We start from the raw sequence: 25991 nt of genomic DNA on the forward strand, positions 1-25991 counted from the left end.
ATTGTTTTGCGCATGCAGCTGTATCGTATCTTTAAAACAGATGGAACAATGCCCGTAAAACATAACTGCCATATTTATATCCTAAATATTTTTCCTTTGTTGTGCTCAATTGTTGTATATGTGCGCCACCTGACAGCATCTCAGAGTGAGGTTCAAAGAAAATGTGTTGAAAATCTCATCCCATTCTTAAATTTTTATCACATCCATTTTAAGACATAAACCCAGGATATTTCACGATGTGATTTCACTTCTTTTTCTGTCTGTTTTAAAACAGTTCAACTGGAACTGGCCCACATCTGTAACAATGTATCATATTTTTATAAATCAGTCACTTGAATTCGTATGACAATATACAGTAGAATGTATGTTCAAGGGCTGACAAATTTAACAGTTAACAAATGTGCTATTTCTGTCCTGAGGATCTTCAAGGTCCAAACTCAGTAAAAGTCAAAGTAAAGTATTTGTTCCAAGAGTTTTTGTTCCAAGTAAATCACACCGCATGCATTAAATATAATCAGAATGGACAAAACAAAATGCAGTCCGCAGTATGTTGTCTTTCTAATCCACCACATACCATAAAAGATAAAATACTTATTTTAGACAGTGTTTGTGTTCACTGGGAGTGAGAAGAAAAAAAAGAAAAAAACAGGAGCGTATTCCAAAAAGAACATTGTGTTCAAGGTCTGGCAAGCACTCCGGCACCCGTCTGGGCTATTTTGTTAGTGACCTTGTGTCACCCTGCACAAGCAAAGACACTCAAAGCCAGATCCTAAACCAAAGTAAACAGGTACACCCGCACGATTTAAATAACTACTATTACCTCTGTTTAATCCTAAACCTGGTTTTCATAGATTTGTCTTACATACTAACGCAGATCAAATCTAAGTAGCAAAAGAGAGATAAGCCTGACACTAACACAGGCCTATTCCTTTTAAAATGTTCATACTTCATTAATTTAGTAGGTGCTTTTATTCAAAGAAACATGCAAATAGTTAATATATAAAGTACACCAGGAGATAAAGGGAAGTGCATATCTAACAGTAATTAAGTGGTAAATCATTTGTCGTTTATTCTTGTTTTTGCTATTTTGTTGTTATGTTATGTATTTTATGTCCTATGCACCAATCACTAAGATAATTTCCTGTATATGTAAATATTCTTGGCCATTAAAAAGAATTCTAATTCTAAATATGTTCATCGAGACTTTAAGCCAACACATCAGAGTTCATCTTCGGTGACGTCATCATGTGTGATGGTGCGCAGGCAGAAACTGGCTACTCTGTGACAACCAAATTTGAGTCAACATTTGTTTTGGGACGTATAGCTTTGGACCGACCGTGTTAGCCCTCCCAGCCAGGAAATAACAGTTTCTAAACTAAGGTCTGTCAATTCCACAATTCTCTCAAACAAGCTTTCCTATAGCCACGCACCAACATTTCACGTCGTCTAACTATAACACTCCATGCGCCCTTCTCTCCCGGCGATTTATGTACTCTACACCCAAAAACGTTCCACTACACGTCACTGCTTGTCTGTTGGGCTTAAACATACAGACAGTTCCTTGCAACAGATCATGCTTCAACCTGTTCTGAATGTAAAAGAGCATCTTGTTGGTTGGCATACCACCTAGGAACCTTGACAGTACAGTACAGTTTCTGCTATAACCATCTCTCTATAGAACACTGAATTTTGCAACCTCATTGGAATTTTTCCATGACTGCATAATCATTAAATCGATGCACCCATGTACCATGGACGTGGCATTCAGATGCTCACTAGCTCCTCCTGATGGATGGTCTGTTTGCGCATGGGGCCAGATCCCTGGTCTATCATCTCCCTCTAGAGGCCACGGCATAGAGAGAGAGAGAGAGAGAGAGAGAGAGAGAGAGAGAGAGAGAGAGAGAGAGAGAGAGAGAGAGAGAGAGAGAGAGAGAGAGAGAGAGAGAGAGAGAGAGAGAGAGAGAGAGAGAGAGAGAGAGAGAGAGAGAGAGAGAGAGAGAGAGAGGTATGTTCTATTACATACCAGCTGACTTCTTATTCTGTCGACACAAGCACATTCATCATGATGAGCCAACTGTGTAGAAATCAAGACGTGCATTATAAATTATTGTTATTATTATTATATTAATAATTATTATACATTATGCTATGGTTAATACTAATGCAGTGAAAGTGGCAGAGAAGTCTGGATGGATGATGGCTTACCTTGACTTTTATTTTATTTCTTTTTGTGACGTTACTTATTGTAGTGTGTCTACGTGTGAGGCGCATAGACTCTTATTTTGATAAAAAGTAACATTGTACTTCCTATTTCAACTGGACCAATAGAAAAGGGGAAGAGGCGGATTCTCCCAGATCTCAGCCAATTGCCTTACACGCTGGTGCTACGTTTCTTAGCAGCCGCTTGCATCCTGGTGAGGGATTTTAGGTGAGTAATGTTGAGCTAGCTAAACCACAATATTGAATTAAATCATCAAAACAGTTTAGTTTAATTATATTGTACGATGATATCCGCAGACATATACGGTATTTGTCCATTGTGGAACCAGCGTAACTTGGATACTCAAAGTTTATCGCTAGTTAACCGACAGATTATAATGTAGCTACTAGCCGTCGAGCTAACTGTGTTAGCTAGCCGTTACTAGTATGTCCGGTTTTGCTAGTTGGCGATTTAGCTAGCCTGTGTATGTTGTCGATTAATATCTAATTCAGTATTACGTTTTATGATTTTGTTCGCAGGTCCTAAACGTCATCAGATTGAACATCTCGTCTCAAACCAAGATGTTCGGCCATCACGGTGCTATGTGGGTGTTCGTACAGGTGCTCTTGGCCCACCTCTTATGCGGATGGGCGATTGGGTCCGAACTGACGTTCGAGCTTCCAGACAACGCCAAACAGTGTTTCTATGAAGACATTACCATCGGCACGAAGTGTACCCTTGAATTTCAGGTACGATTATTATTGATTAATAACCCGTTTACTGTTGCGTTTACTCAACGTGTCGTAGATAATGGAGAAGAACGGATTAAGACAGACTATAAATGTGTATCTTCGATTTTATGTCATTGTGTTCCAAAAATCACCGTCAAATTGAAATGGAGAATAAAAAAACGAAAAACAATTACACTGTAAAAGTATCTAACTGTGTGTGTCCGTTAGGTGGTAACTGGTGGACATTACGATGTGGACTGTCGCCTGGAAGACCCAGAGGGCACGGTTCTCTACAAGGAGATGAAGAAACAATACGACAGTTTCACGTTCACTGCGGCCAAAAACGGAACCTACAAGTTCTGCTTCAGCAACGAGTTCTCCACCTTCACTCACAAGACGGTCTACTTTGACTTCCAGGTCGGAGAGGACCCCCCGCTGTTCCCCAACGAGAACAGGGTCTCCGCCCTCACTCAGGTGGGTCTGGTCAGCACCTACACCTTCACATTGTCCATTTGTGTACGTTCTGGTGAATTAATACAAAAGTGGTCTGCTTCCATAACCTTAAATAGCTCTTGATGTTCTGCCGACATACATATATTCAATTTAACACTTATTGTCCTGCATGTTAGTAATATCATTTTAATCCACATTACTGTAACCGTTACCCCTCTCTGTCTCTCTCTCCTCTTCCCCCCCCCCCCCTCTCTGTCTCAGTTGGAGTCAGCCTGCGTATCCATCCATGAAGCCCTGAAGTCTGTGATCGACTACCAGACACACTTCCGGTTGAGGGAGGCTCAGGGCCGCAGCAGGGCCGAAGACCTCAACACCCGTGTGGCCTTCTGGTCCATCGGAGAGGCCTTCATCCTCCTGGTGGTCAGCATCAGTCAGGTGGTCCTGCTCAGAAGCTTCTTCTCCAACAAGAAAACCACGACCACGCGTGTCGGATCCTAACAAGCGGGACTCTGCACACACACACACACACACACACACACACACCCCTCCGTCACTTCTCCCAGCTCATCACGCCCCGGATCCCAATTCTCTACGGCCTCTGTTTGAATATGTATTGGTGTTTTTTTTCGCTCCTCTGATTGGACAGGTGAAAGTCTGTGCTCTCTGATTGGACAGGTGAAAACCTGTGTTCCTCCAGCTGTTACCGGTCCTGTGAAATCCTGAGTGGTTCTACAAGGATGTGAGGAGGAAAATATTCAGTTTTAGAGCAATTAAAAGTAGAACCGAGATTCATCACCATAATGTTTGCACTATCTGGAAGCACTATTTGCCCCTTTACAAGGATGGTCTAATGGGTGTAAGGTTAAATGGGGTTAGTGTTTTCATTTTTCATTACTGATTTCCCTGTGCGAAGCAGGAATGGGAGGTAAAGAATTGGGATTTGGTATCTGTCTCCCACACAAGTAACTGCTGATCCAACTCCCACAAACAGTGATTCATGGCAGAAGTGTTGCTTTGTTTGTCTAGTCAGTTTTAGATTTCATATGCAGATATTTTGAGTTTTTAAGATAAGGTCTCGTATTCTCAGTATTCTCCGTATCATCGTTCAGTTGCTGGTCCTGTCATCCCCGTCGATTCGTTTTTCATCCATAACGATCTAAAACATTGAATCAGTCTGCAACATTCCAACATATTTGAGACATACAGAAATACAGACCATGGCTGTGCTATGAATTTACTTTTAACACCCCCCCAACCCCTCCCTGTGGATTATCTGATCATTATATCAGTCGATGTTGAAAATTTAGCAATTTATTTATTATGTGGGTTGGATTTCATTGTTTTTTACGACACTGTTTACCTGAATGTATGAACATACTGGTCACTCCTTACCTTATTCATTGAGATTGCAGAACTGAAATCAGACACTGGATTCATAATTCCAATAAAAGTTTATAGGGGATTTTTTGATGTGGACAGGATATACATGATTTGTTTTGGGTTGTAATATTTCCCTTGTCCTGGTTTAGTGGCTACAACAACAGGCCTAATATGGATGGAGTATGATTATGATTTGGTGATATGGTGACTGTAGTTTTATACCCTTTGGTCAAATCTTAACTTTCTTGTTGGATTGAAACTGTTCATCTTTAGAAAGACATTCTCATGATTAACAGAAGTTAAATGAAATTAATCCCCAGTGTAGTTTCTATGTTCGATCTCTAGTGTGATTTGTTCCCATTATGTATTTGGTTTAAAGAGGTGGAAGAAAGCTCTTGTCTAAGCACATAATTTAATTTCTTCTTTATTATGCATTTTCTCAATGGTGTGGTCAGGCTTTGGTTTGTATACTGTTCATTATCATAATCAGCTTGTGGTCACATCTAAGGGTAATTTCCTTGTTTGCATACAGTTGCTGAATAAACATTTTCTGGTAAACCTATTGTGTGGTCGTTCATGTCTGATTAATCTTCACTAAACTAAACATGACGAAACACGTTTCAAATGATTTTAAAAATATGTATTTTTTATGATTAGTGGCTGTGATAGAAATATACATCGGACAGTACATGTAACCTCGTATTTTTACAAAGACTTTTTGTAAAAAAAGTCATAAAGGAAATAAAATAACTTGCAGTGTCAGTGCGAGGTTTCGAAGGAGACATCGTGGCTTTAGAATCTTGTACTTTGAGAGCCTGTTCGTGTTATTGTTTTGGTCAATTGGCCACTAGGGGGCGATATGTTTCAGTAAAAATGGAACACCATACAATACGTGTATATCTGTGTGTTGCAATTTTTTGTTTTCCTCTATCATGAATGTCTAATTCAAGCACAATACAATGTGCAGCTTATGTACACATGTCAACCACAGTTAGAATATCTTAAATTATTTTATTTAGATTCGAAATGAAGTAGGTCTATTTCACTTTAACCGAGAGCTCTTCCTTAGATTACGTAACCAACCAGCAGCCCTCTGATTGGATGAAGTCCACGTCAATTCCAGGAAGAGTTGCCAAAAAAAGGTCTGCATTGTTTTTGATTAGACAGAAGCGAGTCGTGATCTGAACGGTGTGGTGGGAGGACAATCTACCCTAATCATCTGCCCCCCCCCCCCCTCTTAACATTACAGTCGAGCTAGCTGGCTCGCTACGCGACACGACTGTGCTGTGATGTTTTTGCTACTGTGATTTTACTCGGGTAGATTTTTACGGTAAAAGATCAAGGAAATCCATTTCCCCCTGATGTCACAGAGCCGTGGAACGACAGAATCTTTGGAGACATCACAGCTGTCATCTTCTGGAAAAACGCGTAGCTAGTTGGCCTTATAGGATAGACAGCTAACATAGCTAGCTGGCCATCAAGCGGGGGTGGATGTTGTGGTTTCCCGACTCCACATCCTATTCTTTTTCTGTCGGATATAGCGTCGACGTCGCATGGGTATGTTAAAATGACGAGCGGTGGTGGACTAATCCTGAGCAAGACTTGCGCTAACGTTGTCCTGGTGGCGTTTCAATACTAGCCAGAACTACTACTTCCTAGCATCGCCGTTTAGTCAATTAACGATAGCATTTCAGCTAATTAGCCAATTCATTTGACATCTGTATGGACTAATCGGTCATATGCTGGGTTATAATTACAACTAACATCAGTTAGCATAGGCAAATCTATCGTATGAGGATACAGTTTAGCTAGAAGACAACGGGAGTGGCTTACTCGGTTTTTAATAATACAGCACAGCGCTCACAGTGCTGAGTAACAGCCCACTAGCTAGGTAGCTAACACTAGGAACTCCCATAGCTAAACAAAGACTTCCGCTCTTCAGGCTTAACTCTCGCTGCTAGCAGTCAATTGTTTGATTTAACTCGGTAGTCTAAGCGTTCTCATAGTAATGTGTGATACTACCCTTTTAATTGGTTAAGTCTGTTTCCCCCTGTGTGAGAAGACATTTGTTCCAATGGAGCTAAAAACGGCGACGTTCAACGCAGCAAGGGATGGCAAGCTGCGGTTGCTTCAGAAACTACTAGAGCACAAAACACTACAGGAGATCGTGTCGATAATATCAGACAAAACCAATGGTGCAACACCTTTACTCATGGCGTCCAGATATGGACACCTGGACTTGGTAGAGTATCTCTTGGAGTGTTGCTGTGCGCCGGTGGAGGTCGGCGGTTCTGTAAACTTTGACGGGGAAACCATTGAAGGTGCCCCACCGCTATGGGCCGCCTCGGCAGCTGGACACCTGAAAGTGGTACAGTCGTTACTGGGCCACGGTGCCTCCGTGAACAATACCACCCTCACTAACTCCACCCCGCTTCGAGCTGCCTGCTTCGACGGGCACCTGGACATTGTGAAGTATCTGGTGGAACATAAGGCTGACTTGGAGGTAGCCAACAGGCACGGTCACACTTGCCTTATGATCTCCTGTTACAAAGGACACAAAGAAATAGCTCAGTATCTGCTTGAGAAAGGCGCCGATGTAAACAGGAAAAGCGTTAAAGGTAAGCATGAAATCAAGCAGTCGATACTCTACATTAAACGAGGGTTGTTCCTCTATACAGAGGCTTGTCTGTGTCTCAGAAGATGAGATGATAAAATACTTATTTAATGTCGTGTGTAGTTCTCAAAATGTGTAGTTTTAATAACATTGTGTATGTTTAGTGTACTGTTTCCACCTCCTATGGCTTCTTTCTAACAGGATGTCATTGACGGCCTTATCTAGATGTGTATATTTGGACTGTCAGACAAGTTAACGTACCAAGCTGGATTAATTTGTTTGTAGCTAAACCAATTAGGGGAAGTGAGCCCACCCCGGCCTGTTCTAAATTTGAGCCTTGCAACAGACATCTCTCTCTGAGGCCCTGTTCCGCTTGGAGAGATTTGCACCTTCTTGGCAAGGCATTTGACTGGCACATAGCTTACATCACTCGGCTACAACATGCACCGCCCCAGAGACGGAGGGAGAAGGTTAGGGTTTAGTCAAGCCAGTTCAAGGCATTTACCACCTAGAGCCCTGGGAGACCTGAGGGAAATCAAGGAGAGTCTTTTAGTTTTACAACGGCCATCATTGTTTTATGTTTGATATTGTCATTGTCTCTTTTGGCTGTAGTCCCCAGACATGGATTAACTCTAGCCTAGGACTAAGACACCCTATCCATGAACAGCCTGTAGAGTTGTCTTTAATCTGTCCTGGGTGCTTGACTGTTTAGAGTCCTGGCACTTTGACATCGAGGGATAGTCTGCTTACACCTCCAGTATAGAAATATCCCAGTGTTGTCCTAGGATCAATATCATCTGGGTTGGGATCTGACTTGAGTGTCATGTATTGATCCAAGGTTGTGATGATGCCTCAACCTTGAGAAATGCAACCTTGCCCTCTCGACACAAATGTTTATTTCAGTCTTGTCTCAATCCAGGTTTTTTCCGATAGGCTTGATTTGTGCCATGGAAACACAGAGCAGTTTCTTTTCTTTTATTATATATATATATATTAGTCCGCATTGCTTTGGTCACCACTGATTGTTTGGATGTGCCGATCACCCCATCCCCTAGGCAACACGGCGCTCCACGACTGCGCCGAGTCGGGCAGCCTGGAGATCATGAAGATCATTCTGAAGTACGGCGCCTCCATGGAGCACGACGGCTACGGCATGACCCCGCTGCTGTCGGCCAGCGTCACCGGACACACCAACATCGTGGACTATCTGACCCAGCACCAGCAGACCGGCCGGCCCGAGAGGGTCAACGCCCTGGAGCTGCTGGGGGCCACCTTCGTGGACAAGAAGAGAGACCTGCTCGGAGCGCTCAAGTACTGGAGGAGGGCCATGGACCTGAGGTACAGCGACAGGTAAGAGGAGGAGGAGGGAGAGATGAGGGAGAGATGAGGGAGGGATGAGGGAGGGATGAGGGAGAGGGGGGTGGGTCTCCCCCTAGTTGGATGAAAGCGCGATGAAAGTAAATAATAACAATTAACACTGCTGCTTATTTCCTGTCTCCTAGCAACAACATCCAGTACAAGGCGGAGCCCAAGCAGCTGATCATGGCGTACGACTACGCCAGGGAGGTGACGAACGTAGAGGAGCTGGACAGCCTGATCTCCGACCCGGACGAGATGCGCATGCAGGCCCTCCTGATCCGCGAGCGTATCCTGGGACCCTCCCATCCCGACACCTCGTACTACATCCGCTACCGGGGGGCCGTGTACGCCGACTCCGGGAACTTTGAGCGCTGCATCAACCTGTGGAAGTACGCCCTGGACATGCAGCAGAGCAACCTGGACCCCCTCAGTCCCATGACCGCCTCCAGCCTGCTGTCCTTCGCCGAGCTCTTCTCCTTCATGCTGCAGGACCGAGCCAAAGGCCTCCTGGGGACCTCTGTGTCCTTCGACGACCTCATGGGCATCCTGAGAAAGAGCGTGCTGGAGATTGAGAGGGCGGTGGGGCAGAGCCAGCCTGGTCCAGACCCAGCTCAGCTCAGCAAGGCTTTGGCCATCATCCTGCACCTGGTGTGTCTGCTGGAGAAGGTGCCCTGCTCCCTGGAACAGGACCACTTCAAGAAGGAGACCATCTATAGGTGAGCTGAACCAGGATGCACCGCAGCCTCGCTTAGACCAGGCTCTGCTGGCCACCTGGATTGAGACTCAGGCCCAGAAACGAAATCTAGGCTGTGAAACATCTACTGGTGCTAGTTTTAGTGTGTCTTTCAGTCATGAGTGTCAAATATTCAAGCTGCCCTTCTTCACCAAAACGAAACAATAATGTTTGAATCCTTTGCCAAACTCTGTTTCCTTCTCCTTGCTCAGTCTGTGATTGGTTCTGTTCAGCTGGCCTGTGTTTATCCCTGGAGGTTTTTCAGAGCTGACGTGTGTGTGTGTGTGTGTCCCAGGTTCCTGAAGCTGCACCCGTGTGGTAAGAGTGGCTACAGTCCTCTCCACCTGGCTGTGGACCGCAACACCACCTGCGTGGGCCGCTACCCAGTCTGCAAGTTCCCCTCCCTGCAGGTCACCTCCGTCTTGCTGGAGTGCGGCGCCGACGTCAACGCCCGCGACGACGACCACAACAGTGCGCTGCACGTGGCAGCGTCCAACAACCAGCCTGACATCATGAACCTGCTGATCGCCAGCGGCACGCACTTCGATAGCACCAACGCCTTCCGGCAGACGGCCTGCGACCTGCTGGACGAGAAGGAGATGGCCAAGAACCTCATCCAGCCCATCAACCACACCACCCTGCAGTGTCTGGCCGCCCGCGCCATCATCACGCACGGCCTGCCGTACCAAGGCAGCATCCCAGAGAAGCTGGAGGCCTTCGTCCTGCTGCACAGATAGGACCTGGGAGAGACCTCCTGGGAGGAGGAGGAGGCTGAACTGCTCCTCCTCCTCATCCTCCTTGAACCCCCTCCCCTCGCCCCTCTCCTCTCCACCTGCAGTTGAACTCCAGTTTGATTAACCTGGAAGTGGATGCTTGTATGTGACCCCCCCCCAAAGACAGTGGTTACACTGAGTCTCCTGTTGTGGAGGCTCTGTGGGGGATGTCCTGTAATGTCGGCACAATGTTTTAAGCTAGATTCCCCCAACTCCCCTTAAAATTTTTTTTTTGTGCTTTAGACTTAATTTCTTCATATTCCATACTATTTATTAATCTAAGATGTCATTGAGAGATTTTTCTCCATGCCTGCCCCTCTGTATGTTTCTCTCTCTATGCAAGGTGGAGGAATATGCCAGGACTTAAACCATCACTATTTTGCCAATATTTACATCTGCGGGTAGTTTGTCCCAGACCTGGGACCTGCTGAGATGGGGGGGGGGCCAAGCGTTAGCAAGCTTTCTGAGAAGGGTGATCGTTTGCAAATACCATAAGTGCTTTATTTCTCCTATGCACAGGCGACATGATACCAGACTGTTCAGTGTCTGCACTTGTCTGTGCAACAACTCGCTTTTTACTTCACTTTTTTGTTCGTTTTCGTTTTTTGTGGTGACTGCCTGTTCTTTCATGTTCCCACGGTTACGCTAAGCTAAGAGGGTGAGCTTAAATTGCTGGATGATGTTCTGTTTTGTAGGGGGGGGGGGGTGGTCAGGGGGGGGGGGGTAGTTGCCAGAGGTGTGTGTGTGTGGAGGGGCGTAGGTGCGGGTGAGACCCTCATGCTTCCTGTTGACGACGACCTTTGACCCTGGTTGTCGCCCTCTGCGAGCGCTTAAACAAAAGACTAAGGTCGGTTTGGGGTTCAGACACGGCCACGCATGGGGTATACACCTGTTTTGTATTTTTAATTTTTACCATCCTTTTACTCCATCTGAGCTGTGTACATCATATCAATCATGGTGTAAACACCCACACCCACAGGGGGAAGCCCCCTATCACGACGTCAACAACTAGCGTCCAGTTGTAGGAGAATTGGAAAGAAGCTCTCTCGTGGGATAAGCTTAGCTTTGTGAAAATAACTTGCACATTAGCTTTAGTAAAAAAAGAAAAGAAAAGGGCTTTTTTTTCATACTTTTAGGAACAACTTCCTCCTGTAAAGACGGAGAACCACACAACTGTACAGATCTAGCCCATGGTGGGGACATGCTTTAATTCTGCACTTTATTCCACCAGAATGGTAAGACTTCATACCAACGTAATGGCGACATAAATCAAGTTCATGTCTTAAAGAACCGATTTGACAATAAAAACCCGTTGTTGCACCCGTGCTGTCCTCGCCTCTGTGCTTCCTTTATTCCTATCTCTCTCCCGGCAGCCTAGCAGCTAGCCAGGCTCCTGTGTGTGTGTGTGTGTGTGTGTGGGTCGGTGTTTTTCATTTTTTTGAGAAATCCCTGATCAGCCGAGTCAGAGCTGGGTTGAGGAGTCAGAGCTGGGCTCAGCCGTGTGGAGGAGTCAGAGCTGGGCTCAGCCGTGTGGAGGAGTCAGCGCTGGGCTCAGCCGTGTGGAGGAGTCAGCGCTGGGCTCAGCCGTGTGGAGGAGTCAGCGCTGGGCTCAGCCGTGTGGAGGAGTCAGCGCTGGGCTCAGCCGTGTGGAGGAGTCAGCGCTGGGCTCAGCCGTGTGGAGGAGTCAGCGCTGGGCTCAGCCGTGTGGAGGAGTCAGCGCTGGGCTCAGCCGTGTGGAGGAGTCAGCGCTGGGCTCAGCCGTGTGGAGGAGTCAGCGCTGGGCTCAGCCGTGTGGAGGAGTCAGCGCTGGGCTCAGCCGTGTGGAGGAGTCAGCGCTGGGCTCAGCCGTGTGGAGGAGTCAGAGCTGGGCTCAGCCGTGTGGAGGAGTCAGCGCTGGGCTCAGCCGTGTGGAGGAGTCAGCGCTGGGCTCAGCCGTGTGGAGGAGTCAGCGCTGGGCTCAGCCGTGTGGAGGAGTCAGAGCTGGGCTCAGCCGTGTGGAGGAGTCAGCGCTGGGCTCAGCCGTGTGGAGGAGTCAGCGCTGGGCTCAGCCGTGTGGAGGAGTCAGCGCTGGGCTCAGCCGTGTGGGCTCAGCCGTGTGGAGGAGTCAGCGCTGGGCTCAGCCGTGTGGAGGAGTCAGCGCTGGGCTCAGCCGTGTGGAGGAGTCAGCGCTGGGCTCAGCCGTGTGGAGGAGTCAGCGCTGGGCTCAGCCGTGTGGAGGAGTCAGAGCTGGGCTCAGCCGTGTGGAGGAGTCAGCGCTGGGCTCAGCCGTGTGGAGGAGTCAGCGCTGGGCTCAGCCGTGTGGAGGAGTCAGCGCTGGGCTCAGCCGTGTGGAGGAGTCAGCGCTGGGCTCAGCCGTGTGGAGGAGTCAGCGCTGGGCTCAGCCGTGTGGAGGAGTCAGCGCTGGGCTCAGCCGTGTGGAGGACCTTCCATCTGGTCAGTCGGTTCAGATCAGAACTGACCCAGTGGAAGGGAGAGATGCTGTTGGTGTTCAAACAAGGTTCCAGTAGCCATAGAGAAGGGGGGGGGGAGAGAGGGGGACAGAGAATAAGCGCGTGAGGAGGGGAAACGATCGTATGTTGTTTTTCCGGAAAGCAGGGCTTCTGGTTTCTCTGCACGGTGTTCAGAATGTGGCACCGTGGCTGGATGTTCCAGCTGTGATGAGTCACAGAGGAATGTTCTCCTGCAAGAGGGAGGAGACACCCGTGCCCCAGGAGAGCGGCGCAGTGGACCTGCTGATACCCGGAAGAGCCTTACGCAATGCTAACTTTGGCCCCTGGAGGGTGGGTGTCTTTTACTAACTTAAACTGTCTTATCTTGCTAAAAGTAACTGTTATGGACAACAATGTGACAGGGAGAGCAAGCCCCTCCTTGGACCAGGTCAAAGAGGTGGATTATCCTGTCTGTAGTCATTTACATGTAGTCATTTAGTAGACGCTCTTATCCAGAGCGACTTACAGTAAGTACAGGGACATTCCCCCCGAGGCAAGTAGGGTGAAGTGCCTTGCCTAAGGACACAAACAAAGTTATTTGGGAATCGAACCGGTAACCTTCAGATTACGAGACCGACTCCGTAACCGCTCAGCCACCTGACTCAGTCATGGGCCAGCTGGGTGTGTGGGTTCCTACCTGATACTGGATGTTAATCTGTTCTAACTTTCAGTCAACTGTTTCCCCGATTTAAACGCTAAGCGCATCTGTGGTGAGGGTTTGGGCTGGTGGGCTTGCTGGCTGTCTCGCTACCGTGAGGAACACACACGCACTCTCTCTCTCTTACATTTGCATACACACACACACACACACACGATGTTCCAGGTGGAGTGTCTAGCTCTGAACTGTGAGGCATGTTTCCCACCTGCCCTGTGTGTGTGTGTGTGTGTGTGTGTGTGTGTGTGTGTGTGTGTGTGTGTGTGTGTGTGTGTGTGTGTGTGTGTGTGAGAAACCAGGTGCTGCTCCTCTCCTGGCGGCCGGGCGCGCTAAGACCTGTCTGCTCGGTGTCGCACAGGAGGAAGACAGTTTCCACCCTCCTGGCTCCATCTGTCACACCAGAGGAAACAACGTGTGTGTGTGTGTGTGTGTGTGTGTGTGTACTGTCAGGTGAGTGCATTCCCGTGGTGTGTGCTGTGTTTGTTTAGAGTCTCCACACACACACAGACGTATCTGACATCTCGCAATTAATCATTCCCCACGTTCCGTCGTCAGGTTCTGTGCCATCCCATGATCTCTAGCTCTATTGTCATTTGACGCTCAGCCTACTTCTGTCAGATCCTAAAATAACTAGGAATTATGCCACATTGGAAACGTGTCCTACATTAGGGGCTGCTGCTATCGTCACGGCTCCTGCCTGGGCCTGTACGCAGGCCACCAGCTCTGCTGCCACCAGCTCTCCTGCCACCAGCTCTGCTGCCACCAGCTCTCCTGCCACCAGCTCTGCTGCCACCAGCTCTGCTGCCACCAGCTCTCCTGCCACCAGCTCTGCTGCCACCAGCTGTCCTGCCACCAGCTCTGCTGCCACCAGCTCTGCTGCCACCAGCTCTGCTGCCACCAGCTCTCCTGCCACCAGCTCTGCTGCCACCAGCTCTGCTGCCACCAGCTCTGCTGCCACCAGCTCTCCTGCCACCAGCTCTGCTGCCACCAGCTCTGCTGCCACCAGCTCTGCTGCCACCAGCTGTCCTGCAGCGGGGAGGGGAGGAGGAGGAGGAGGAGGGGAGGAGGAATACAGGGGGAGGTGTGTGTGTGTAATTGTATTTGTTCCACAGTGCCATTCTATAAACCAGACCATCTCCACATCCTTGCTGATTGAGAGAGGTTAGTAATGATGGCGGTCTGTTTTTAAAGGTCTGTTTGTGCAGTCAGGGTTGCTCACGCTGTCCTGAATAGAAGCTTCTACTTGATCTGCGTCTTCAGCCTTCGTTGTTACATTTCATGACTGCGTGACTCATTCACAGTCCACATTGTGAAGGGAGTGGAGTGTGTTGTACAGTCATCGGGTAAACTCTGTTTCCAAGTTCTGGTAGCCTCCCACTGGGCAGGCAGACAGGCAGGCAAACAGGCAGACAGGTAGACAGACAGGAGTGCAGACAGACAAGCAGTGCTTGACACGAGAGGAGAGAAGCTTTGGTGTCACATCACGTCATCCAGCCAGAAGCTCGTGTCGGGTCCAGGAGCTACCAGACGGTGTCCATTACTCTTGATTAGACTTCACTACTGATACTTTACTACCTCATAACAGCCCGCTCCTCAACTCTCTCTTTCGCCCTCTCTCCCTCACTCAAAGGACCTGACTTGGTCCCTCTAACCCACCTGACACCCTCTCTCTCTCTTTCTGTTTTAGACAGCAGCTAACCTCACACTGTTCAGTCATCTCAGATATGCAACAGGTTCAACAGCCATGCCCCCTTCACAGTATACTGAGCCTAGAAAGTCCTGCCGTTGCCTTGGGGACAACATGAGACCAGACGATCAGAGCCAGTGCAGGTTCCCTCTGCAGGTTTCCCTGCATGTTCCCTCTGAAGGCCTGGAGGTGTCAGACAGGTAATGTGGAAAGGTTTCATATATTTACATAATCGTGAGTGGGGTTTAAAGTGAGGAACAGTGCAGTCACCATGAGCAATGTGCCCTAAAGAGTCCCTGTGCCTTCCTGCCTGCCTTTCTGCCTGAAGGAAGCTCGGTGGTTAAAGCACTTCACTGCAGATCAAGAGGCTGCAGGTCCAGATCTCCTGTTGCACTGTATGTTGCGCTGGAGAAAAGCGTCTTCTAAAAGAATACGTTATTACTGAGAAGAGAAACGACTTCAAATGAGCAAAGCATGGAGGAGAGTCCATCTGGAATGAAGGCCATACCCTGGTGTTTAAGTCCTCGTTGATCACAGACCAGAGTAGTTAAGGGCAGGTCATAGTGTGAACTGGTCCACATGTCACTCGACCCTAATCTCTCCCCCCCCCCCCCCCGGTCAGCTGAGCCAAGTGACAACAACCTGACTGGCACTTGGCATGTCCCCTATGGACTCATCTCACTGCTCACACAGGTATGTCACCCTATCACTGTCCCGGCACACACACACACTCTCTCTCTCACACACACACACACACAAACACTCTCTCACACACACACACACTCTCACACACACACACACACACACACACTCTCTCACACACACACACACACACACACTCTCTCTCACACACACACACACTCTCTCACACACACACACACACTCTCACACACACACACAGTCTCATGCACAGGGGAAGTGTAGGTGTTCTGGTCCACATGGCATGTTTGTGAAACCTTCTAGCACACAAATACCCTTCTCAGAAAAATGGCATGCGTCATTTCAAAATAGCTGGTCTTGCTTCATGTTTTTAATTGCTTAAAAAAGACTTGTATGATCAAGTACTCCCCCAATAATATAATATGGACACAATGATGAGGAAGGTAACTGCGCTTGCTCTGATTATAGTGTATGAATAGCTGTGGTGACTTTAATGTGACAAATACTTGTGACAGGAATGTATCCTCCATCATCAAATCTAGTTCCCTACAGTGTCCTCTGTCTATATTGAGCACAGTTATTTGCTAAGTGTCCCATATCCATACGCCAAACGGAACCTTGACCACGGGCCTACTTTCAATCCTAACCACCATTTACTGTGCTGACAATGTCTAAAACTTACACACACTGTGGTGTAAATAATGCTTCAAAAGAGTTCCACGTGATATAATTTTTCAATACAGATGATTCCATTGTGCAGGGTCAGGCCAGGACCAGTTATGTTCTGGAAGAGAGCATGTGGGGTCACCCTCTAACCTTAGACACCTCTGCAAGAGAGAGGAGGTCTGAGAGAGAGACAGAGAGAGAGAGAGAGAGAGAGAGAGAGAGAGAGAGAGAGAGAGAGAGAGAGAGAGAGAGAGAGAGAGAGAGAGAGAGAGAGAGAGAGAGAGAGAGAGAGAGAGAGAGAGAGAGAGAGAGAGAGAGAGAGAGAGAGAGAGAGAGAGAGAGAGAGAGAGAGAGAGAGAGAGAGAGAGAGAGAGAGAGAGAGAGAGAGAGAGAGAGAGAGAGAGAGAGAGTAGTGCTACGGTCCAGGACAGAGGGAAAGGCACTTATAGCGATCACTTTCGTCCCAGACTCACCCTCAGCCCAACCTGGCTGACCCAAGGGGGTCCTGCAGCTCGAGCGCTGCCAGGAGATGTAAACATGAGACACGTGCAAACCCACACGCGCTCCGATTACCTAAGATCTGACTTATGGGTTAGCAGCAGCAATGCTCAGATGTCAGGAAAATGTACTGGGTATTGAGTTTGTCTGTGTATGTTATTTTGTGTGTGTGTGTGTAGATAGATAATACCTCTTTTGCTTGCAGGCCATGTTGCGAAACACCACAAAAAAAACACAAAACACTAGAAGGTCGATGGAAACATGTCACATCTAGTTCAAGGGTAGGTAGACTTACACACTCAAACCCATTCATTCATAAGTGCTCATATATCTTATATATTTATATTTGGAGGGGGGGGGGGGGGACCGTTACATCTCATGTATCAAATGGTATTTTCGTCATAGTGGTAGAGATTGTAGAATGTAGTAAATTATAACACCGCCCATTAGGGTATCGGTTGCTATTTGTGTTGCGAAGACAACGATCCCCTGAGATTGGCCATCCTAAATATCCTCTCTCAATAATGGATTTGTCTGTCTATTCATATCCACTGTCAAGTCATTGCTGAACGTAATCGTAGCCGCTGCTCATCATTTTAACCCTTGTGTTATCTTCGGGTCATTCTGACCCATCAGTCATTGTGACCCACCGTCGTATTGCGACAGATTTACCGCATACAAAGACAAAGTGAAGCATTTTCTTTTAACCGTTGGGCTGTCTCAGACCCCCCACATTGCAAAGGTTAAAAGAAAATTATTTTAATTTGTTTTTGTATTGGGTAAAATTGGGTAAACACAACGATGGTTCGTTATGAACCTTTGGGTCATGTGACCCAAAGGCAGCACGAGGGTTAAAGGGTTGTCTTAAAAATAACCTCATTATGGCAGCAGCTGGTCCGTTTGTGCGTCATTTATTATAAATCTCACGCATCTGTTGCCAGAATGGGTCTATAAAGTTTTACATGGAGCGAGGCCCATAATTAGAAGTATAATACATCGTTTATTGTTTATTGGCAGCGTAAAAGTGGTCTACAATCACAGATGGAATATGTTCTGTCTGTCTCTCTCTCTCTCACTGGAGTTTTCTTCCAGATGAGTTGAGTAGAGAGCGACAGCGCCAACCGCTGGCCAGAGGGTCAAGACGTGATGAATGTGCAGCCAACAGGTGAACAGTAAAGATGGCATCCCTGACAACCGCAGAACCTGCTGCCAAACAACGGCTGGTATGTGTGTATCAATTGTTAAACAGTTATTTCTTACGAGTTTTTTCCTCTTATAAACAAAATGTTTTGCATCCCTTGTATTTTTGCGAGCGCAAGCTAAACGATAAGATACTCAGCGAGTCGTAGCCTGCAGCGAGTCGTAGCCTGCAGGCTAGTTGTTTTTGGGGTTGCTAGCCACAGTACAGTCTAGCTCTAACAACAACAATCTAAAAAGAGAAACGTAGTCTCTAGGCCTACAATACTATACTTTTATAATAATACCTACCTGTGTTTGTGTGTGCGCTTTTTCCAGGGTGAAGGGGACTTCCATGGCATTGCACACCACAATGCACAGAACAATGAGGAAAAAGTTTCTCAGCAAAAGAAGACGGAATTCCTACGAACTGCAGGCAAGCTGAAGAAACAGTAAGATTTTCTCAACATCGGTTTGCTCTGTTTTCCCCTTACTGTATGTATACCGTTCGTGTTTGTAACTTTTGTCAGCCAGGTCAATGTTGTGTTTTGTAAGTTCACGTATGGACTTTGTTGTTTATTAACATGAGTACAGGATTGAGAAGATAGAGAACGAGAGAAGGTTGATTGCCCAACCCAGGAAAAATATATTGAAAGATGGATACGAGGGGCTGGAGGAGTTCGAGAACAATCTGCGGAAGGAGCGTCAGTCTGAAAGTCAGTCCAGAAATAGTCTGCGTTCAGATTTGTCTGAAAACGATCCTTGACAACATCCTGGCGGTTGTGTTATAGCTCTCTCTCATCCTAACAGTGGTCAGTCTGAAGAAACAGCTGGTCAAAATCCATCATGGAGTGAAGAGGTTTCAGAGGCAGCTAACTGACATTAGGCCAACTCCAGAATGTAAGTCCGTCCACTTGCGTGGCTAGAGGGTTATACTCTGTAACACTGATGTTATAGGCTACCTGCTTTATTATATCTTAATTACGTGTTCCAGTGATTGAGAAACTGAAAGAAATAATGACCGAAGTGGAGAATTCAATCAACACTTTCAAGGAGGACCAACGTTTTCGGTAACACCTATCACAGATATTACAACCCGTTTCTCACACAGTAGACATTCCAGAATATGTTTATTTAACTATAAAACCTCTCTTGATCTTTCATTCCTCTCCTCCTCCAATCCTCCTCCCCCTCAGGTACGAGGAGCTGTTGAAGGAGGAGAGGACCTGTGCCCTGGAGGTCAGCGCCCTTGACAGGAAAATGGATGCCTGGTCAATGGCTGGAAAAGCCGATGCCCACCTGCACCTGGCCCCGCCTCCCTCAGCCAAGGTGGGCGTGACCAGAGCCCTGGAGGCGGAGCCTCCCCCTGAGGTGTCAGCTCTGGAGACGTTCCTGTTGCAGACGGGGGGGATGCAGGGGGGCTGGGACCCCTACGACCACCAGAGCTTCCTCAAGGTGAGGATGTACAGAACTCATAATTAAATAAAAAGACGAATCTAAGAGGGTCAGATGGCTGAGCGGTTAGGGAATCGGGCTATTAATCAGAAGGTTGCCACTTCGATTCCTGGCCGTGTCAAATGACGTTGTGTCCTTGGGCAAGGCACTTCACCCTACTTGCCTCGGGGGGAATGTCCCTGTACTTACTGTAAGTCGCTCTGGATAAGAGCGCCTGCTAAATGACTAAATGTAAATGTAATCTATATGAGATAAACACACAAGAGAAGATGACAGGAAATATGCGTAGCCCTGGCAAAGAACAACCTTGACAACAGTAGGAGACAGTGTGAAAATTCCTCCATGATATCCGTGCAGGTGTGGACCAAACACCATGGGAGGCCTGCCTACAGGAAGGAGGCCCAGCTGTACCTGCCCAGCCGGACCCTGCAGGGCCTGCAGCAGCACGAGGACTGGTACCTGGAGCTGCTCCACCTCCAACACCAGAAGAAGGAGGTAGCGTTCACCAGGATACTGCCCAGTCAGTCTTCCTGGCCCAATACAGGCCGTGTAGTGACTACCATGTCGTTGGTTGCCCCTTTGCGGAAATCACCCTTGGGCAGACTTATTGGATATTAGACGCTTGTAAAAAGCAGAATGTCCAGGTGATTTGATAATATAAAGGTCTTTGTTTATTGGTAACTCTTAGCTGTTTCCAGAAATAAAGAGTACTTGTCTTACCTCTGGTTTCTAAAGTTCTGAATTAGGAACTAGGACGTTTCTAACTGGGATGAATGAAGGATGAAAGGGTTCTAGCTGGGCCTGTTGTTCCTCCACCACCACCAGGCGATCCAGAGGTGGAGGTCAGCCAGACAGCAGAGCAGGCTAGCCAGGCTGCAGGTCCAGGGTGAGGAGGAGGGCACTGCCAGGATGGAGGCCCAGGCCCTGGCCCTACGGCGCCAGGCCGAGGAGGAGAGGAGGGAGGCTGCCCTGCGTCTGGAGGACTGGAGGGAGCGGAGGAAGAGGCAGCAGGAGCAGGAGGAGGAGCGGAGGCGGGTGGAGGAGGTGCAGCAGAGGAGGAGGGCGCAGGAGGAGCGCAGGAGGCAGCAGGAGGTGAAGCTGGCTCTGGAGGCGCAGCTCCGAGAGAGGAGGGAGGAGGAGGAGGCGCAGGCGCTGAGGAGGGCTGAGGAGGAGCAGGGGGAGGAGGAGGAGAGGAGGCGGACGGCTGGACAGGAGATCAGACGCTTCCAGGAGAGGGTTTGTCAACAAATTATGTATTTATTAGCTCATCAAGTCCAAAGTAACAGGTCCTCACACAGGTACACTACCGTTCAAAAGTTTGGGGTCACTTAGAAATTTCCTTATTTTTCAAAGAAAAGCACTTTTTTTCAATGAAGATAACATTAAATTAATCAGAAAAACACTATACATTGTTAATGTGGTAAATGACTATTCTAGGTGGAAACGTCTGTTTTTTAATGAAATGTCTACATAGGTGTATAGAGGCCCATTTCAAGCAACTCTCACTACAGTGTTCAAATGGTACATTGTGTTTGCTAATTACCTTAAAAGACTAATGGATGATTAGAAGAATTAGAATTATAATGCCAAAGGTCTCCAATGCTGTAATTGCTGCAAATGGATTTTTGAAGAACAAAATTAATATTTCAAATAGAAATAATTATTTCTAACCTTGTAAATGTCTTGACTATATTTTCTATTCATTTTGCAACTTATTTGATAAATAAAAGTGTGAGTTTTCATGGAAAACTGTCTGAATTGTCTGGGTGACCCCAAACTTTTGAACGGTAGTGTATATAATGGATTCATTTAAGAGACGTTTTTATCCAAAGCAAAGTACAGGGGGAGTATGAACTGTGTACTGGTGACACGTGCTGCGTGTTTATGTTTATGTTTCGGTTGGAGGTCGGGCCAGAGTGTGATGTCGCTCTGGATAAGAGCGTCTGCTAAATGACTAAATGATGTCAGTTGCTCTTTGCAGGACCTCCACAAGATGGAAAGCAAACTTCAGGAGAAACAACTGAAGGAGAAGCAGGAAGAGGAGAGACAGAAGAGGCTGGCGAAGTTGAAGGAGAAGGTACTGGGAAATAAACATCTTTAATCCTTAGACCCGCACCATGACTGAGGATTGTGTGGTTGGCTGAGTTGAGATGTTTTGTTTTTACCCTCCTGAGGTGGTGGTGAATGTCAGCCGTGATCCCTCCAGAGTGTGTAAACCCACCAGGGGCTGGGAGGAGCGTACCAAAGAGATCGGCCCCACGGGGGGAGGGCCTGTCCTGCAGATGTTCCACAGGTAAACTTGCTCAGAGAAATCCATTCATTTCAGAAGTTTCGGTGGGTTGAGCCAGGTGTGGTTACTGTACGGTGGTGTAGCTATAAGATGTATGCACTGTTTCTATGTTGTTTGGATAAAAGTGTGCTAAATAAATAAAATGTAATGATATGTCATTGATTCATTGTTTTAAGCTCTAATTTCATTGTTTTTTTCCAGGGCGGTTCCTACCTGGAGGCAAGGGCTGTGACACAGGCCAAGGGAGTGTCATAAGTAGATTATATTTGTATGTTTTTAAAGAAGCATGCTAATTGTATATAAAATGTACCATTAGAGTCAGTTTCTTTGACTTGTAAATCTGCTATATTGCAATGTAATGTTGCATTTAATTGTATGAAACTTCTTAAATTAAAATGATTTTTTTCGGGTATTCATGAATGTTTTATCTCTGTAAATATTATATTCTTTATGGATCTTCAGTCAAATTCCTACCACCACCTCACCCAACTACCTATCCACCAACCTGGCAACCCAAAAGGCAGTCGACTTGTTTACGGATGTGATGTTGTCTTGGTTACGGAAGTTGTTGCTAGCTGTCGACCTCAAAGATGGCGGAGGAAGAGAACCCGCTTGCAGAATTTGAGCAAATTGACTTTTTAAAAGATCGTCATGTACGATTCTTTCAAAGGTCGTTGCAGGTGTTGCCAGAGAGATATTCGTCGCTTGAAACAAGCAGGTACATAAATCGTAGAGGAAAGATTGTCCCAATTTTCTCTTTACAACTTCCTCAGCTAGCGAAGCTAGCCATCCTTGCTGTTTGAAATGGGAGGCTAGAAGTCAAGCTAGCATGAGCTAACTTTGCGTGTTTCATTTGTCGGTCACAGGTAATAGGTAATCGTTTTAAACTAGCTAGCTAAACAACTTTATGTAGCGGTGACTGTGATGGCAGAAACATTGTGTTGCTGTAGTGTAATGTGTAATCAGAGGTTTTTAGGAGCTCGTTCTCAAAGTGACAGCTACTGTCACGTACAGTAACCGCTGGCTTTCATCACCTATAGCCGGCTAAGTACATGATTACTTTTTAATAAAATTATTTCTGTGTCATAATTTAACCAATCCCAGAGGGTCCTCTTAAAGTTAAAACGCATAACTACTTTCATCTGGCTTGATCCCCAGTTGCATATCTGCGAAATAATGTAACGAATTCTGTTAAGTCGTTTTTACCCAAAGCAATCTATACACGTGGGGATTCGAACCAGCTTCACCTTGATATGCAAGTCAAATACTCTGTAATAAAGCTATACCCACACCACCTGATATGACTGAGTTTTTCTGTGTCTGGTGTGGTTTTCTCCTGGGCAGGTTGACCATAGTGTTCTTCTCCTTGTCTGGCCTGGACGTTTTGGATGCCCTGGACGTGATAGACAAGCCCAGCATGATAGAGTGGATCTATTCCTTACAAGTCCTGCCCAACGACGATCGTGAGTACCCTGGAGCTTTGACGCACTGTTCGTACGTTACTTTGGATAGAATCGTTCTGCTAAATAGACAAAAAGGTCGCGTGAATGAACCGGAACTACTTGATTTGTAGGGCTTTTGTGCTTCTGCCTGTACTGCACACACTAGACACTAGGGGTGTAACGATACACTCAGCTCACGATTCGATACATATCAAAATACTGGGTGTGCAATACAATACGTATCACGATATTTTGAACAACATTTTAAATGAAACTGAAATTCAGTTAACAGATTTATTTCCAAAACATGAAACACTTTCAATAATTTTCTTTGTTGTACATACAATTTAGTTAACTCAGTAGGAGCGATTTCTGTGAATGCAATGAATGCACACGACACAGGTGCAGAGTAGGTCACGTGCTGGTAGCTCAACCAATAGGATCAAACGGACGTCATATTGTAAAAATATTGCCATAACTGTACGATACATATTGTAAAGATTTTGTATTGCGATATATTGTTCCATAATATATTGTTCCACCCCTGCTAGACACCCACAGCTGCCCCCTTCGTTGGGCTTGAAGGCAACTTATTTTGGCAGTGGCCAGACAGACTTCATATTCCATCAGTCCCACACGCGTGTAAATGACTCTCTGGGTTTGATCATGTGAATATTTTATAATCTTTCATCTGGACAGTCCTAATCACTCCCTTCAGCCATCTGTTCCTAGTCCCCACGCCTTGGGTTGAATTATTCATCTGAGGAACATGAATCTTACCAGGAAGTTTTTTTTTTATAGTTGGTGCACTGGAAAAGATTCTGCCATATGGTACCTAAGTTTCTTTTGATTAGAGCCTTGAGACTAACAGGAATGTGAGATTTCGCCATATGTTAGCTAAATTAAATTCTAGGTGTTTATTTTTTGTAAAGCTGTTGTAAGTGTCACTCACTGTACACATCTTTGTTGACGAGCAGATTGAGTTTGTGTTGTAATTTGGCGATAAGTAGTGTTACATGGTTGCTATTAAGTTCATTATCTTACTTCCACACTCCTGGCTTCACTGCAGCCTCTTTGGGTTCAACTTTCTCATGGACACTAGATGGCAGTCGTGTACCAGAGTAAAACACAGCCTCCCCTCTGTGTAGGCACAGAAACCTACTGACGTTTTTCCCTCTTTGTCCTCAGAATCAAATCTAGGACGATGTGGTTTCCGAGGGTCGTCACACATCGGGGTTCCATACAGCACCAAGGTACTGCTGGCCACAACTAGGAAGTAACAAAGGACCAATACTTTGTTCCTGTATTTAAGTCTTAAGATTTTTCGGGTATCAGTACTTAACTTCCCTATTTATTTTTCTGACCACTTTTTACTTTCACTCCTTCACACAAGTATCTGTACATTCTACTTATTACATTTTAAAGCCAGGATTGTTACTTAAGTTTTAACCTGTATATGGTGGCATGATCAATATGATTTTTTTGTCATTGCCTTTTTTCATTTCCTGGCTACCAGGCTCAACAAATGTAAGATAGTCTACAAAGGTACCATGGAGCAAGACAGGAGGCAACAATATTTTTTAATTTTTTAAAAAGGTTACAATTTTTGAAAGGTTGAAGAAATCTCCCCTCCTTTTGGCTTCTCTTTTCTCCTCTCCCCTCTCATCTCTCCTCTCCTTTCACTGTGTGTGTGGAAAAAAAGTTGAGAAAAAAAACTCTGCACTTCTGATCCTTGATCTTCCGCTGTACTTCACAGATGGGGAACTTCCCCAAATTGGAAATGTCTTTGGATAAAAGCTTCTGAATGAATGAAATGTACCAGCTGCTGTCTGTGTCCTGCCCAGGGCCCTGGGGTGGCCCACCCCTACGACAGCGGGCACGTGGCGATGACCTACACGGGGCTGGCCTGCCTGCTCATCCTGGGGGACGACCTGAGCCGCGTCAACAAGGAGGCCTGCCTGGCTGGGCTCAGGGCCCTGCAGCTGGAGGACGGAAGGTAAGAGGGTGATGATGGTCAGACAGGCAGGCAGACATGCAGACAGACAGACAGGCAGGCAGGCAAGGAGATGGTTAGACAGAGAGAGACAGACAGACAGACAGACAGGCAGGCAGGCAGGCAGGCAAGCAGGCAGGCGAGGAGATGGTTAGACAGGCAGACAGACATGCAGGCAGGCAGATGGGGAGATGGTTAGACAAGCAGACAGGCAGGCAGACAGGCAGACGGGGAGATGGTTAGACAAGCAGCCAGGCAGACAGACAGGCAGGCAGACAGACAGGTAGACAGACAGGCAGACGGGGAGATGGTTAGACAAGCAGACAGACAGACACAAGCAGACAGACTTCCTAACAGACAGGAGGAGAGACAGTCCGGGGTGACCCTGTGACCCAGCATGACCTTCCTCCCAGTAAAGAGCGTCCTTGTTTCCTCCCCGCGTCTCCAGCTTCTACGCCGTCCCGGAGGGAAGTGAGAACGACATGCGCTTCGTCTACTGCGCCACCTGCATCTGCTACATGCTCAACGACTGGTCGGGCATGGACACACACAAGGCCACGGACTACGTGAGGAAGAGCATGGTAGGTCTCTCCAGAGAGATGCACTCTGTAGAAGGAGGTTTATGGTAGGTCTCTCCAGAGAGATGCACTCTGTAGAAGGAGGTTTATGGTAGGTCTCTCCAGAGAGATGCACTCTGTAGAAGGAGGTTTATGGTAGGTCTCTCCAGAGAGATGCAC

The 25991-nt window shown here is 46.9% G+C and overlaps 4 protein-coding genes across 4 annotated transcripts in view; all 4 read left to right on the plus strand.

Annotated features, from left to right (window-relative positions):
• The first annotated feature begins 2307 nt into the window (after positions 1-2307).
• Positions 2308-4022, plus strand: tmed7 (transmembrane p24 trafficking protein 7). Its single transcript, XM_062454480.1, has 4 exons — positions 2308-2428; positions 2740-2949; positions 3160-3405; positions 3646-4022. The coding sequence occupies exons 2-4, from the start codon at positions 2782-2784 to the stop codon at positions 3880-3882; spliced, it is 651 nt and encodes a 216-aa protein (XP_062310464.1). The 5' UTR covers positions 2308-2428; positions 2740-2781; the 3' UTR covers positions 3883-4022.
• Positions 4023-5921: 1899 nt separating this feature from the next.
• On the plus strand, positions 5922-10926 carry LOC134015138 (protein fem-1 homolog C-like). Its single transcript, XM_062454487.1, has 4 exons — positions 5922-7382; positions 8434-8728; positions 8881-9453; positions 9766-10926. The coding sequence occupies exons 1-4, from the start codon at positions 6839-6841 to the stop codon at positions 10205-10207; spliced, it is 1854 nt and encodes a 617-aa protein (XP_062310471.1). The 5' UTR covers positions 5922-6838; the 3' UTR covers positions 10208-10926.
• Positions 10927-17973: 7047 nt separating this feature from the next.
• On the plus strand, positions 17974-22198 carry LOC134015120 (coiled-coil domain-containing protein 112). Its single transcript, XM_062454462.1, has 11 exons — positions 17974-18121; positions 18414-18526; positions 18669-18790; positions 18885-18974; positions 19069-19144; positions 19271-19529; positions 19887-20024; positions 20355-20765; positions 21511-21606; positions 21704-21822; positions 22021-22198. The coding sequence occupies exons 1-11, from the start codon at positions 18077-18079 to the stop codon at positions 22049-22051; spliced, it is 1500 nt and encodes a 499-aa protein (XP_062310446.1). The 5' UTR covers positions 17974-18076; the 3' UTR covers positions 22052-22198.
• Positions 22199-22368: 170 nt separating this feature from the next.
• pggt1b (protein geranylgeranyltransferase type I, beta subunit) overlaps positions 22369-25991 on the plus strand; it is a 9849-nt gene continuing 6226 nt past the window's right edge. The window contains exons 1-5 of the mRNA XM_062454639.1: positions 22369-22537; positions 23164-23282; positions 24450-24514; positions 25106-25257; positions 25703-25835. Coding sequence (XP_062310623.1) covers positions 22410-22537; positions 23164-23282; positions 24450-24514; positions 25106-25257; positions 25703-25835 — 597 coding nt within the window. The 5' untranslated portion in view covers positions 22369-22409. The remainder of the gene's footprint in view (positions 22538-23163; positions 23283-24449; positions 24515-25105; positions 25258-25702; positions 25836-25991) is intronic.

The sequence above is a fragment of the Osmerus eperlanus genome, chromosome 28 (genome assembly GCF_963692335.1).
Source record: "Osmerus eperlanus chromosome 28, fOsmEpe2.1, whole genome shotgun sequence".
NCBI classification, from domain to species: Eukaryota; Metazoa; Chordata; class Actinopteri; order Osmeriformes; family Osmeridae; genus Osmerus; species Osmerus eperlanus.

Bases quoted from the DNA above. Each gene is read 5' to 3' on its own strand.
- tmed7 (XM_062454480.1), top strand. From the start codon at position 2,782: ATGTTCGGCCATCACGGTGCTATGTGGGTGTTCGTACAGGTGCTCTTG. The intron at 2,950-3,159 runs GTACGATTATTA...TGTGTCCGTTAG, and splicing joins AGTGTACCCTTGAATTTCAG to GTGGTAACTGGTGGACATTA. The intron at 3,406-3,645 runs GTGGGTCTGGTC...TCTCTGTCTCAG, and splicing joins GGGTCTCCGCCCTCACTCAG to TTGGAGTCAGCCTGCGTATC.
- LOC134015138 (XM_062454487.1), top strand. From the start codon at position 6,839: ATGGAGCTAAAAACGGCGACGTTCAACGCAGCAAGGGATGGCAAGCTG. The intron at 7,383-8,433 runs GTAAGCATGAAA...CCCATCCCCTAG, and splicing joins AAACAGGAAAAGCGTTAAAG to GCAACACGGCGCTCCACGAC. The intron at 8,729-8,880 runs GTAAGAGGAGGA...CCTGTCTCCTAG, and splicing joins GACCTGAGGTACAGCGACAG to CAACAACATCCAGTACAAGG.
- LOC134015120 (XM_062454462.1), top strand. From the start codon at position 18,077: ATGGCATCCCTGACAACCGCAGAACCTGCTGCCAAACAACGGCTG. The intron at 20,766-21,510 runs GTTTGTCAACAA...TGCTCTTTGCAG, and splicing joins TCAGACGCTTCCAGGAGAGG to GACCTCCACAAGATGGAAAG. The intron at 21,607-21,703 runs GTACTGGGAAAT...TACCCTCCTGAG, and splicing joins TGGCGAAGTTGAAGGAGAAG to GTGGTGGTGAATGTCAGCCG.